Genomic DNA, 15,560 nt, shown 5'->3' on the forward strand with positions numbered 1-15,560 from the left:
GGGTAATGACACGGAGCCAGCTTTCCAGGCAATCAGGAAGCCGGGCAATGTTAGTGGAAGTACCAGTATCGGTACTCGGCAAGTACCAAAAGATAACAATCTACTTGTACTCGGTACCAAAAAAACGGTATCAATGCATCCCTAGTATGCATCCCTAGTCTTAAGTATGATATCCTCACTGTGCTGATTTAATCTATCTTCTTCCACTGGCATTCTGCCATAATGTTTACCTGCAGCTAATCTTTCCTCTCCTTTCCGCTGCTTCAATGCACCTAGTAAAACCCCATAGATTTCTATAGGGCCAGGAGATTCATCTGTTCTCTGGCCTCATAGAAGTCTATGGGGTTCTACTGTGCATTTGCAGGCAGTGTGACCTAGCTTGAGGTGACAATGCTGCTGATCTCCTCTTACCTGGAACAGTCCCCGCATCTAACAACATGCAGAGCCCAGCATATGAATTCTCTTATCCCTAATAACATATTTTTGGATAGAAGTAAATCACATGACATGTATAAACAAATAAAATATTAGTGACAGGATACTTCCTTTGCTGATATGTGCAGGGATCATGCAGGTTAGAGTAGACCAGTAGCACTGTCACTAATTGCTGGGTATACTGAGTAGTGTATGGGGTTTAGCATTGTGTCACTACCATGCACCAGGCATTGCCCCCATTTTTGCTTAGCCCAAAACACTATTGCACATGTGAGGTAGCATCCACATTTGAAGGTTACCTACACTGATCAGCCATAACATTATGACTATTCACCTAATACTGAGTCGGTCCCCCTTTTGCTGCCACAACAATCCTGACCAATTGAGGCATGGGCTCCAGTAGACCTCTGAAATCTGGAGAATTTGGAGGCCCATTCAAGCTTGTTGTTGTGTTCCTCAAACCATTGTTGAACCATTTTTTCAGTGTGGCAGGGCACATTATCCTGCTGAAAGAGGCCCCCGCCATCTAGGAATAACATTTCCATGATGGGGTGTACTTGGTCAGCAATCATGTTTAGGTAGGTGGTACATATCAAAGTAACATCCGCAGGAATGGCAGGACCCAAGCTTTCCCAGCAGAACATTGCCCAAAGCATCACACTGCCTCCGCCAAATTGCTTCACATAGTGCATCTTTGCGTCATCTCTTACCCAGGTAAGCGACACACATGCACCCGACCACCCACATAATGTAAAATAAATCGTGATTCATCAGACCAGGCCACCTTCTTCCATTGCTCCATGGTCCAATTCTGATGCTCACATGCCCATTGTAGGCACTTTTGGCAGTAGACACCCCGACCATTCTGCGGCTAAGCAGTCCCATACGCAACAAACTTAGATGCACTGTGTGTTCAGACACCTATCAGAACCAGTATTAACTTCAACAGCAATTTGAGCTGTAGTAGCTCTTCAATGAGCCTTGGCCACTCATGACCCTGACACCGTTTCACCAGTTTTCCTTCAGTGGACCACTTTTGGTAGGTCCTGACCATTGCACACCAGGAACAACCCACAAAAGCTGCAGTTTTGGAGTTGCTCTGGCCAAGTCGTCCAGTCATAACAATTTGGCCTTTGTCAAAGTCACTCAAATCCTTACACTTGCCCATTTTCTCTACTTTCAGCACATCAACTTCAGGATCAAAATGTTCACTTGCTGCTTTGACTTTAGAACTCCTTTTATGTAGACCAGTGCCAACCGCAACAGCCTTACCCAGCAGGAATCACATCCAGTGCAGTCCCTGGTCACCAGCTATACTGCAGCCAGCATCTGGAGCTACAACTGGCAGCTCCTCAGAAGCATCATTCATTGCTGTGTCAGCACCCCACTTCCTGCCACAACTGTGCCTGCAAACCTCTTCTCGCCACCCTACCTGAAACCGCTGCTCCCGTCACCCCAGCTGACCCAAATTGCTCCTTCCCCTGCACAACAACCCCCACTAATCAAGGTGCCTGATCCCCATGCTCTCACCACATCTCCCAAATGCCCTCACTTCACCCGCCACTGCAACAATATCTGCCTCTACAATTGCATGCGTAGTGCACTTTGGTACAGTGGCAGCAATGTGTTAACCCCCACTACAGTGACACACCCATCCCTATTCAGCCAATTCAAGGAGCACACTTTTGTTAGTAAATAGTCACATAAAAAAATCCAACAGGGAGAGTAGATGGACTCTAGAACAGAGGTCTCGGCAATGGGGTCTTCAAGAGATATAAGAAATTGTCATGTGATTTAACTCTCAGGCATCTGCCAAAAACTGAAATGTCGATATTGGATGGACAGGCCTTTTTTTTACTGGATTCACCATGCAGAGAACTCCAAAAAGTGTCTGTTTATATTACATAAAAATTGACTTTTAGTAAATTTTGGCATCTCACTGTTTTTAATTTTTCGGTCAAAAAATGTAATTCAACAAAACTGATTTGCAGACAGAAAAAAATCTGAAACATAAAACCACAAATCTTTTATTCAAGTTAAAAATGGCCTTTTTAACATTTCTTTTTTTGTTAGAATTTGGTATTAACATTAATAACCAATACATTAAGCTTAGTAATGTCACAGCTGTCATAACAAGTGTCAAACATAGAAACATATTGGTGGTTTGCTCATGCTGAGAACAAGCAGTTTTTGTACACTGCGTATACTTTTCTGAAGTGAAATGAAATCTGCTGAAATGCGTTTCTGATTCACAACTATATACTTGTCACAGTTTTATTAGAAATAATGAGTAAAATTGCTTCGTTCTGGCAATGTAGAATTATTTAATTTTTCAAGTTTCGGTCAAACAGATTTTATTAAAATTTCAAAACAAGCAACAAAAGTACAGAATGTATGGGAACCAAAAGCAAGGGAACACAGGAGTCGTGGAGGGACAAATCAATAATTCACATAGGTCCGATAGTGTAAACAATGTGAAATAACTGTTATATACCAGTAAAAGTATAGTCCTATTATAAAAGGAGCAGGAGTAGGAAACTAGAGATCATAAGAGATAGAGAGAGAAGTGAAAGAGAAAATGAGAAAGAAGAGGAAGGGGGAGCATAGAGAGAAAAGAAGACAAAGAACAAGAGAGAAGAAAGAAGTAGGCAGGAAACCACACCCACGGAGGGTGTCAATAGAAGGGAGAGGCAGATCATAGAAGAATCATTTGAGTAATCCCGGGGAAAGGGATCTGAGAGAAGAGAGCCATTTAGCCATCCCCCACATCCCAGAACCCTACTTGGGGGAAGGAAGAATGGATCATGACCCAACATAGATCGAAAGCAGTCTGAGGCACTAAATAGAATTTAACAAGACCAAATTCTTCCATGTAGGTCCATTCGACCGCAAACCGCATCCAGGGAGGGTGTCAGTAGAAGGGAGAGATAGATCAGATCAGAGTCACTTGAGTAATCCTGGGGAAAGGAATCTGTGAGAAGAGAACCGTTTAGCCATCCCTCACATCCCAGAACCGAACATAGATCGAAAGTGGTTGGAGGCAACATGACCAAATTCCTCCATTTGATCCTTGTGACCTGCTATCAAGCCCTCGAACTGCATCACCTCAAGCCAATGCAAGTTTTAAAAATGCCCCTCACCCTGTATGATAATAGGAACATCAATTCTATCGAGTTACATCAATTCTATTAGGATATGTACCGTAGTAGCAATGGGATTTGGACCAATTAACAGCTAAATGGATAAACATAGTACCATACCTAGGAGCAATAGTGAGCCAGTACCAATCCATTAGTATTTAGCATGAATTAGCACAACCAGCATGTCCAGTGGAAAGATGACCATGTGGATACACAGAGGTTATTGTTATACTTGGCGTTCCAGAGGTTATAAGTTAAAGCAGAGCTTTTACTTAAAGATGTAATATGCTTGTGCAGTAATGCTATACAAGTACATTATGGCTTATTAAACTTGGAATGGAATGTTGATCTGAAAAAGCTGCTACACCACAAGTCACAGGGAAGCTCACTCGTGTAGTGCATCCATCTTCAGTAGGGGAATGCTATTCACTTACACTGTATGTATGATAAGAGAGCCTTCTTGGGTTACTCTTAATGGGTTTGTGTAGCACTATGATTGCACATTGGAGCAGTCACCGTTGGTCTGATGTATTAAAACCGGGGGAAAAAATAACTACCAATGGGAATGCTTGTTTGATTTTTTTAAACAGCTTTTAGAAGCAACGCCATTTTCTGCTTATGTTTTTTTCTCCTGTCTTAAACAATTTTGTGACAGTGTTTTTAAAGCGTAGATGCCCATACCAAGTTTAGCAGCATCAGTATGTGTCAATTAATTCAACAATAATCCTATGAATAATTTGTCCATTTGTCAGCAGGTCCAAGAGTTAGGAACACATGTATTTGCACATTCCTAGTTCTCTGTCCTAAGGTTAATTAACATTCTGACGGTAAGGGGCATTTTACAATTGGACTTAATGTGCGTATTGTGGTCATGAGGAGGTTATTGTATTAGCCTCATTGCTGCAAATTGCATAAACTACTGTATAAAGGACAGGTTCACTTTTAATAAAAGGTTCACCCTCACTAGCCTACGCTAATCTAGAAACCCCATCCAGCTAAAAATAGCAATAACAGGACTATATAGACATTTGAACATTGCATTAAAATGGCTATATAGTATAGAACTGTATTTGTATGGCCATGGTCAAGCTGTGATGACAACTTTCACAGCCATGGACACATCAGATGAAATTCCTAATCAAAGCATCTGTACCCAGTAAAATCAAGCTGATGGTGACTCATGTCTTTTCTAACATAATACGAGTCACAAGCAAGAATAGCAATTTCCATTTTTAACTGAAAATCTAATTTAAAGTAAACCGGTCATATGGGATCTATAGTAACTGCAATTGCTGGCTCCATTCTGGCAATGGTAGTTAATTGGCTGTCATTCTGATTCAGTGGCGACAATACTTTCAAAGTCATTGCCCCAGAACAAGCGTTAAGGACTGGAACATGAGTGCTCCGTATGCTTGTCGCAGATGAGCGACTCGAACAATTGATAAAAGTAGGTTAGCGTGACCTCCAGGCATTTATCATTTTAAGGTGCTGAGCTACGGCAGACTCCATGTCTTTCCCAAGACAGCTTTCCGGTATTGTAAGGCCTTTAAACTTGTTAATTTTAGCTAATCAGAAACTACCAACTAACAACATTTTTATTAATGTCCTTCATTAATATAATAATGGTATGGCAGACTTTCTTTTTTAGTCAGTTTGGGTATTTGCAGATGGGAAAAGGTCATATTAATATAAGGTTATTAATTAAGAGGCTATTTCATGTAGCATTTTGATTCACTCTGAAAGTAACTGTTTGAAAAAGATTCATTGAAATCAAAATCGGTAAATCATAAAGCTATACTGTATGTAACGAATAATTGAACCGGTTTCAGAACCAAGGGTCATTATACAGCTAAGCAGAGCACAATTCCATACTCAGTAGTGTTAAAGTGCAGTGCACTATGGAACTTATTTATAATACAAAACATGCAAAGGAAAATGTCCTACACCCAGCCATGATTTTTTTTTCTTATGCAATAGATTAATGACAGTCAAGATCTGATTGGTTGCTACAGGCAAAACCTCCATTTTAATCCACTGATTTGTAAGCGAGTCTTTATGCAGCAATAGGCCCTTCAGCCATTCTTCGCAGTGTGTAAGCCAATATTTGACTTCTTTGTGATAACAGTCACAAGGTAAGCAGCGTAAATGGAAATCCTCTATGTGGTTGTAACTTACTGTCAGTCCCTGTCCTACTGTCCCTGAGTTTTACCTGGAGCTGCAATAACAGAGTTCCCCCACAGTGCCACCTGATATTACAATGCAACCATGCAAAAATGTGCTGCTGAATGAGCCTCATTGTATCTAAATGCTGAAACCAGTCCAACCAGCAATGAAAACAGAAGGACAGTGGTAGCAAAGTTGCATGCTAGTTTCTGCTTATTACACACAGGAATCGAAAGCAGTTGGACAATCAAATTTAAACTAAACTCTAGTTGGACTACCTTTGATTTATTGAAGCACTTTGTATTATAATCAATTACAATTTTTATTTTCTTCTTAAATGCTCGCACTTGCTCCAGCATGGGCTGCACATCAACAGTTTACTGATGTGGACAATTGTGATGTGTGTTGGCATGGCCAATTGTAGTCCCCACCAGCAGAGAAGATGACAGAGTGACAATGCTGGAGCACAATCCGGAGCCAGTTGTCACTCCATAACATGAAGTGCCTTAACCAGGACTTTCATGGCATCATGGCACGGTATGATTTCAACCACTTAAGGATTTTGAGCCATACGAGATGCATCCTAAAAAGATTCAAAAAAGTATTTCGGATGCATCTCTTATATCCAGTTCCTCTACTGCCGCTGCTCCCCGCTCCTCTATAACGGGCAATTTTCAGCTATCAAAATGCAGCCATTCCTGTGTAAAATGACACTTGCATATGTAGTAGGCAAGTGTCATTAAGTAAATACAATAAATCTATAGATTGTTTCTTTGTATTTACTATTTCTTTCATATGTAGATCAAAGTGGGACTTTGATCTGCATATCACTTAAGAAAACCTTACAAATTATTTTGTTTTAAATGAAATGTATTCCTATTTAACCCCTTAATAACATTAGTTAGCCTAATCAGCCCTAATTAAATCCCTCCCCCCTTTCTCCTCATAGCTATTTTTTTTCTGCTGCTTCTTATTTTAATTTTTTTTTTAACCATTTGGTTTTTTATTTTTTTTATTTGCAAATATCTTTGCTATGCTTTGTACTTGAAACATAATTTTTGTTTCATTTTAAACAGGACAAATGATACAATAAAATGTATACTTTTTGTTTACAGTAAGGCTCCTTTTACACAGGCTTTCTGATCAGGTCTGCCTGTCATTTTTCAGGTAAATCTGACTGGAAGCTAGAAAGCGACCTTCACGTGTTGCTAAGCAGTCTGGCTTCCTAGCCAATCATGAAGCTGGGCAGCATGTAATGACCCGCCTCCTGGCTTACTGTTTGGTCAGGAAGCCAGGCTGCTTAGGAACAAGTGAAGCCGGCTTCCAAGTCAATTAGGAAGCCGGGAGGCAGGTCATGACGTGCCAACCGGGTTCCTGATTGACTAGGAAACCAGTATCACTTGTTGGTAGGCAGCCTGGCTTCCTAGCCAATCAGGAAGCCGGGCAGCACGTCATGACTTGCGTCCTGTCTTTCCCAATTGATCAGAAAGCCACACTGCCTAGAAAAAAGTGAAGGCGGCTTGCTAGCCAATCAGGAAGTCGGGTGGCGGGTCATGATGCGCCACCCAGGTTCCTGATTAGCTAGGCAGCCGGCTTCACTTGTTGCTAGGCAGCCTGGCTTCCTAACCAATCAAGAAGCCAGACGGCACCTCATGACTCGCCACCCGGCTTCCTAAATGGTCAGGAAGCCGGGCAGCTTCTGAAGCTGGTGTTCTTTCACTAGAACACTGGCTTCACAGGTAATCAGGAAGCCGGGTGACGGGTCATGATCCGCCACCACCCTTCCTGAAAATTGGGGCACAAGGCACCGGTACTCAGTATCGGCGAGTACCGGAAAAAAATATTAGGTACTAGTACTCGATACCGAAAAAGCGGTATTGGTGCATCCCTAGGTAAAACACAAGCTTGCCAATAAATGAACATGGGGTGCAGCATCAACTCATGTTAAATGATTCATTACTTGCTTACATAATTCTTTTATGTAACCCACACTTCACCAATAGACAACAATGTACTCATGAGAATAGACAGGGTTACCCAACAATTGCTAAGGTCTTGACTATGTCTAAAGATCACAAATCAGGGTAACCGTACAATTTAACAGAGAAGGTGAATATAACATATTTAGACTGATTTTATAAGGCAATGCAAAGTGCAGCAATGTTGTGTAAAAGACAAAAACCCATATCAACCAAAAAATTTCAGAAAATGATTTCTTAGGTTGTTATAAATTATTTTGTACACAATCATTGCTCATTCCTACAATTATTATTCTGTTGGAAGTCACGTTAAATACTGTTGATTCTCATAGTTACATGCAATACACAAATTGGAACCAAGGCCTTGCTGCTAATATACAGTATGTTAAATTAACCTGGAAAATCCATTGTTCTGAAAATACAAACCTCATGATTAAGCAAGGTGTTGTCCTCTTATCATTGTAATCTGTTTCATCAGTAAAGTCATTGCACAAATTATACACAAAAGTTATAGCAAATGTGAAAGTCCATAATGGAAAAGTAAGGAGTAGAATAAATTAAAATGTGCTTGTTATTTCATCTCAGTGGTAAAACAGTATTGTAGGGTACTGTGCTTCTTCATGTGTCCAGTCTACTGCACAGCATCTTCAGGCCTGTCTCTGCTCCTTTCAAATCTTCTCTAATCCACATACCATTGTGAGGAATCAGTAAGCATTTTGCATAGTTTTTTTTTCCTTTATGTGACAACATTAATGAATTAGGATGTTCTTAATAGAGGCCCACTTTCGTCTTCCGTCCCCTAAACAAAGAACAGATGTGTTAAAACAAATCCATTACATAGCAATATGGAGATGCATGGGCAGTTATATGACATGGAGACTGAAGTTATATGATATATTTGTACACTAGCATGTGTCTGTTAGAAAATATTGATAAAATGTTAACTTTACAGAAGCAATAGATGAGAATGACTTTATAAGGAATTTAAAGCTGAACTCTGGGTGAAGCAAACATTGAGTAAATAAAATAGGCATGTGTATTATTACTTGAATCTTGGTCTGCTTTGTGTATTTCTTCCAGATATGTGCAGTAATCCAGTGTGTGTGTGTTTGCCTCTGTGCAGGAGCTTCTTGTAATAAAGACCAGTCACTGCTGCGCTCTCTCCTTATGCAGGGTGACTGGTCTTGTATCCGCCCCTCCAGGAGACAGTCTGTAGTGGGTGGAGCCTGCTGAGTCCCCTCTTAAAGCTCTGCTCTCGGAATATTCCACGTGTAGCACAGTGATGATGTCATAGCTATTTTCACATGTAACATCTAGTTTTCCAAAGGCATTTGGTGCACACAAGGTAGATTTACAGTACATCCTTTGTGATATTGCGGAATATATTTAGATGAAACATTTTGTGCCCAGAGTTCAGCTTTAACATTCCACTTTTCAAATCTTTTTTTGTTTAATAAATGTTTATTAGGATTGTAGTTTATACATGTGCAGCCAGGACACAGAACATTATGTACAAAAAAGCAGATTGTAAGGAAAGAGATGTGTACATAGAATCAAAAGATAATAATTCAATTTCAATTCAATAATGAACAATTACAAGCAAATGGTACCAGGGCACCACCTCAATGTAGGTAAGGTTATGGTAAGGTGGTCCTGTGTCGTGAGAGATCAGAGCGTAGGAAAGTGGATTGCTGAGGGGGGCCCACCTACAAATGATTGTTAGGGCCAGACACAACAACCTAGTTTTTATCAATTTATTTGACATGTTTTAACTAGAACAACCACAATGTGAAAATTGCAAAATTGCAATCAGCATGATTAGGAAAGTGTTGGGAATCTCAAAGAGGACATTCAATACAAAAGGCCAAGCTAGGATAGCAAAATGGTCAACTCTTTCTTAGACAGAAATACATTTTTTTTTTTTTTTAGTAAAGTAGAACTCAGCTTTTTGTTTCGGTCTCCCCCTGTTGCAGAGTTACCCCCACTTCCTGTCTGGTGAGTCTGTTGTGACCTTCACAGTAGATAGCAGTAAAAAAACCAGACTGGAGTTCTAATGCTTTCCTAGTACTTTGAAAGCAAAACAAAAAGTTTTGGCTGGACTTACACTTTAAATGTGCTATACTACTTTTAACATCTTAGTAATAAATGGGCAATAAAATGTAATTTATGCAATGAAATAAAAAAATACACAATATATTTTTCACTTTATACATACACCTACCTCTTCCATTGTTCTATGCGGACGGCATATCATTATGATATATATAATTCCAAGCAAAATGCCTAGTCCCATAATGATGAAGGGAATATTGGCTACCAATCTGGCTTTCAATAGAACGGTCCTAAGTTTTTCAGAAGACTCATCATCAATGAGAGCTGTCTGTAATAGAATGTCGCACAGATGTAATTACAGCAACAAAACACATTCCAGAATAAAATGACACAACATGGAAGAATGTCCATATATTGGAGAGATATGTGGATTATGTTTTTCTTGGACTTTGCCCACATTTACACTTTTAGTTAGTGGTGCCCAACACATGGCCTGTCTGACACACGCTGAGCGGCCTTCTGTGCTCCAGAAAGGGTTCTCCCTCATTATCACCAAGTACGCACACATACAGTGTTCACCCTCCTCATCTTTGCCAGGTCCCGAAGAACAACATATATGCACCACCCACCCAGATTTCAGTGACCGGCATATTCCCAAAGTGTTGGTGATCTTCAGTGATTTGGTTGATCCTGCCTGGGGCCATGTAGTAGTGAGCTCACCACGGGTGCTATCAAGATGGAGTGGGGTACAAGGGGCTTCAAGATACAGGGGTGCAGGGCCTACCTCTGTAAGTGGCAAGTAGTGGTTAGGGGCAAAGCTGAGCTCAGTAAAAATGCAGGCAAGTAGACGAGGTACAGTTGTGCCGATGGATGTGTTCTTATGCTTTCCATGGAAACACTGCTCAGTTCAGGTTGGAAGTGAGTGCAGGAAGAGGGCCACAAATTACCAAGTAAAGGATAGCTGAGGGCTACTTCAGAAAAGAGTTTAAGTCTTGGATGAGGAGATAACAGAGAGCATCTCACCCCTCCTGCTTACAGCCATCCCAGCCAGCTCACACTCCTGTCTCAAACCCTGACAGTCCTCTCACTCTAGCCTCCCTATCCCCTCCAGTTGCTTCACCAATACAATCCCTCAGATAACAGATATTCCTCCATGGCCACATCAGCCCCGCACATCAGACCAAGCCACCGCACCTACAACTGACACACATCCCTCCCTGGCTGCCTGAACAGTGCCTGTTAATCCAAAATGAAGCTAGATTTTTTTTAAATGTAAATATCCAATTAATAGCATCCTAAAAAAATATCACATTTACAAAACACAAATCTATTGTGTTGCCCTCTGTACAAGCCACAAATGAGGCCTATCACAATGTGGTCTGAGACTAGTGCCAATTTCTATATATTCAGGAGGAAGGAACAAAAGCAAATAGGAGATCTAGCTCCAGTACAAAGGCAAGGATGGTGAGTGGTGATGTTGGGAGGAAAAGGAATAGATAATAGATTATTTTTAATTCCACGTAGCTATAAGGTGTTTACATAGGTTAAATATACTGTATATGAACATGTAGTATATAAAAAGCGAAGGAAGACAAACCTCACAAGAAGATGCTCCAGAACAGTGCAAGAGCATCTTCTCAACTTACCCAGGACCCAGGATACAGAAGGGCAGTGACGTAACCCTCCCCTAGGTGATGGGGTTTACGTATAACTGGACTTTGCATTTTGATGTAAGGTCCACTTTAGTGCCTCTTTAGAAGTTAGTGTTGGCAGAAATAACACAAATAAGAAGAGTGTAAAATACAAAAGACAATATAAAAAAAGACATTCTTACCTCACTGAGGTGCATTACTGGGAAGTAGAGAGTCTGTATGTTTTTTGTAGTGCTAGAAATAAAGAAAACAATCTGTTAGTAAGGTTCAATGCCTATAATACAGTACATCTCACTTTTCTGGATTTTACAATGTGTATTCTACCTGGTGTAATTGTATATTTGCATTAAAAGCTGCATCTGAAAAGAAGCACTGATTGTCTACTGAAAATAACCCTTTCCTTTTCCTGGGTTTACAAAAACATTAGCAAAGTATTACTAGTTCGGCCTACAGGTGAAACTTGAATAATTAGAATATCGTGCAAAGTTCATTTATTTCACTAATGCAACTTAAAAGGTGAAACTAATATATGAGATAGACTCATTACATGCAAAGCAAGATAGTTCAAGCCGTGATTTGTCATAATTGTGGTGATTATGGCTTACAGCTCATGAAAACCCCAAGAACCCCAAATCCACAACCTCAAAAAAGTAGATTATTACATGCAATCAATAAAACAAGGATTGTACATAGAACAATATCGGACCTCTGAAAAGTACAAGCATGCATATGTACTCAGTACTTGGTTTGGGCCCCTTTTGCAGCAATTACTGTCATTACTTTTGCACGATATTCTAATTATTCGAGTTTCACCTGTATATGTCACAGTTTGTGTATGGTAGTTTTGGGCAGTTTCAGTTTATTTTGCTTGTATGATAAGGCACTAGGTTTTATTCTGGTGAATTATAAAAATCAAAGAAGTGACAGCGAGTATTGGAAATCCTTACATCCCATGGTAGGAAGTATAAACTCATACGTACAGTAAGTACACATACAAGATGCATCATCCCTATTATTTGCATCTTTAAAGCTCAGCAACTTCCTCTAGATGCAACTTTCTGAGGTAGTTGGGTGACTTGGGTAAGGGGCTGTACAGTGTGCGCGTGGGTGGATAATTAAAAAATGACACAATCTGGAGGAGGAGTTTGATCTTCTCTCTATAGAAGAATCATACCCTGCATCTGAACAAGTCCTAAATGAGCTTGCTGACATGTAACCATTGCTAAAAAAAAAAAAAGAAGAAGTGGGTGCACTGGGTCTCTAAGAAAATAACATGTGCACTTTAATCTGTGTTCTCCTTTCCCAGCCTGTGACTAAATAATAAAGAAGCAGCAATTCCATATCTGTATTTCAAACTGTGTATAAAAAACTTTGATAAAAAAAAAAAGGAAAAACCAATGCCCTTGTCTTTCATTTTGTCCTTCTTTTGTATACAGTGTAGATACTTACCTAAATGTAGGAATTTGTCTTACATGGACATTGACTTGCATTCTCTTGGCAGCTCTCAGTAATATTCCAGTAAGCTGAAAGATAAGGGGAACATCATTAGACACAATGTTAAAGCATATGTCAAGGATAAAAAAAATGTATGTCTCTGGAATACATGAACCTTTATTCATGTTTTTCCCTTAAAACACACTGCAAATACAGAAAAAATAACTGCTGATGCACCAGAAATTTACTGTGCTCCTTCCATCCTCTTTGATATGAGAACACAGTGGGGGAATTTATCAAATCTGGAGCAGATTTGCACTGCAGCCAATCAGTTTCTCTGTCTCATTTTCAAATCTTACCCGAGCAAACTGAAGAGAGATGTTGATTGGTTGCTATGGGCAACTGCTTCAGATTTTGTCTGCTCCAGTTTTGATAAATTCCACTCAGTGTAATTTTGGCTCTATCTTTCAAAGCAAGTGTTTGCAATGCGTTTATTTATGACGCATCACAAAGAACACAGACCTCTTCTCATCTTCCCCCTCATTCCTCATCTCTATAACCTCTCCTTGTGCACAGCCAGAGATCACAGGAAGGTATCAGCTAACATATCTGGCAAAATCAACAGGTCTTATTTTTATTTACACTTATTGCAGATATAACAAAAAATGTTCAACGGTATATTCAGCAGACCAAAAGAGAGCAAATAAGAGAAGTTTATTGCTATGGTTTACATACTCTTCAAAATATTGCCTGCTACGTGGCCATTGTCCTGGGCAATCAAAGCTCTCAGCACTACAGGCACTTGGTGCAAACATGTCCTTGGGATAGACAAAAGGTGCCTCTTTATTCATTGTCCCATCTCCCAGCACAGAGATGTTACAAGTAGTTTGTAAAGTGCAGTTGGTGTTAAAATAAGTGTCAGTAAGAAGAAAAATACTTCTGCACAATGACCAGTGAATGGCGCCGTAGCCACGCCCTCCGGCCGCAATGCGATCCGTGGCACGGGATCGCAAGGCACATTGTGCTTGCGTTCCGGCCCTGTGCCGGATTTTGATCGCATCGCACAGGTTTCCGACCCCAGGCACAATGTGCCTTGCGATCCCGAGCGGCCCGCCACGCCCCCTCCTACTGCACTAAAAAGTGAGCTGGCCGCAATTCGCCTCGCAAAACCTGTGCATCCGGCAAAATTAGGGCCGGAACGCACTGCATCTAGTGTGACTGAGCCCTTAGAACTACAACAACTTATCGACTTAAATCGATGTTGAGAATCTTTGTCAACAATTCTCATTATCAATTAGTTGATTGTTTGATTACTCGTTTCACCGGACACCGGACTCTCGGTGATGGGAGGGGACACAGACCCCTGCAGCCAGTGCTCAGCAGTGAGGAGAGCTCCAAAACTCACTCTCCTGCCGCTGCTCTGCTTCCCTGGTCTCCTCCTTGCTGGGAGCCCCTATATGCTGCAGTCTGTATCTTCAGCTGGCGCCCAGTGGGGAGGAGAGAGCGCTGTGCCTCTGCAATTCCCTGTTGCCTCCACTTCTGCCCCAGTGCCTCCGCTGTTACTCTGTGTCCCTACTGGTCGACCCTGCTGCTCCTCCCCGCGTCCCTTCTGTTTGTTCACACTGCTCATCTCCATGTCACCGCTGCTCGTTCCCGCTGCTCCTCTCAGTGTCCACGCTGCTCATTCCCACTCCTCCATGCCCCCTCTAATGGCTCGCTCCCATCCAACTGTCATATCAGCAGAGGAGGACCTGAATGAGAACATTCCCTCCTCTGCTGATTGACAGCAGGCAGTGTGTGGGTGCAAAAGCCAGCAATTTGAAACAGCCAATAGCAGGTTGGCTAATGCACCAAGCCACTGCCTGCTGTGTGTACATTCAGCTGTCTTAGTAGGCAGCTGTCATTCCCCAACTAAAACTATTGAAGTTAGGAGGTGACACTAGGGGTCTAATAGACCCTTAATGTCACCTTAAAGAGAGCCTGTCATTTCTAATGTGCTATCACATAGGGGTCTTGAGAGCCTCCCATGTGATAGCAATGAAGTAAAAAGAAAAAAGAAAGTTAAATAAAAAATACCCCCAAAAAATAAAACATTAAAGTTTTCTGACCCCACGAACGCGCTCATACTAATGGAAACACAAGTCAGATACACTTACGTATGAAAATGATGATTGTCCTGCGCATGTCAGTGATAGCCACGTGAGAGCAATAATTCTCCGGCTAATATTCATGGCTAACTCTAAACTGATGACTGATGGGCTTTTATATTTATATTTTTATACATATATAAAATAGTATTTATAATTATATTTTTTGAAAAATTTTGGTGTGTTATTTTTAAAAAAAGTCTAGTTATATGCTGAAAGGTGCGGTGCGATTGCAAAAAATGTGCAGTTTTATTCTGAAGTAAACTTTATGCTTGTAACATTGCATTTCTGTATTTTCTTTTAAAAAAAAGATCGTATTTTTTTTTAATCTGATTAAATTCGAAAAATGAATCGGCCAACTAAAAGATGAAAATAATCGTTACTTGCAGCCATAGTTGCATGTAAAATCCCTCTTGGAAAAAAAAAGAAAGACAGACAATGCTAGAAAGCAGTATTGCCTACTGAATGCTTGGAAGCTGCGGCTCTACTGCCCCCTAAAAAAGCGTCCCACTGTGGATCGCTTTTCGGGGGGGGGGGGGCAAAAAATCCACCCCCCCT

The 15,560-nt window shown here is 40.8% G+C and overlaps 1 protein-coding gene across 1 annotated transcript in view; it reads right to left on the minus strand.

Moving 5' to 3' along the window:
- Nucleotides 1–8,198: 8,198 nt before the first annotated feature.
- SCARB2 (scavenger receptor class B member 2) overlaps nt 8,199–15,560 on the minus strand; it is a 41,250-nt gene continuing 33,888 nt past the window's right edge. The window contains exons 9-12 of the mRNA XM_018553282.1: nt 12,871–12,944; nt 11,604–11,655; nt 9,939–10,097; nt 8,199–8,516 (exon numbers count right to left, since the gene is read on the minus strand). Of these exons, the coding sequence (XP_018408784.1) occupies nt 8,475–8,516; nt 9,939–10,097; nt 11,604–11,655; nt 12,871–12,944 (327 nt within the window). The 3' untranslated portion in view covers nt 8,199–8,474. The remainder of the gene's footprint in view (nt 8,517–9,938; nt 10,098–11,603; nt 11,656–12,870; nt 12,945–15,560) is intronic.

Source organism: Nanorana parkeri, unplaced genomic scaffold, assembly GCF_000935625.1.
Source record: "Nanorana parkeri isolate BGI_ZX_2015 unplaced genomic scaffold, ASM93562v1 scaffold115, whole genome shotgun sequence".
Classification (NCBI taxonomy): Eukaryota; Metazoa; Chordata; class Amphibia; order Anura; family Dicroglossidae; genus Nanorana; species Nanorana parkeri.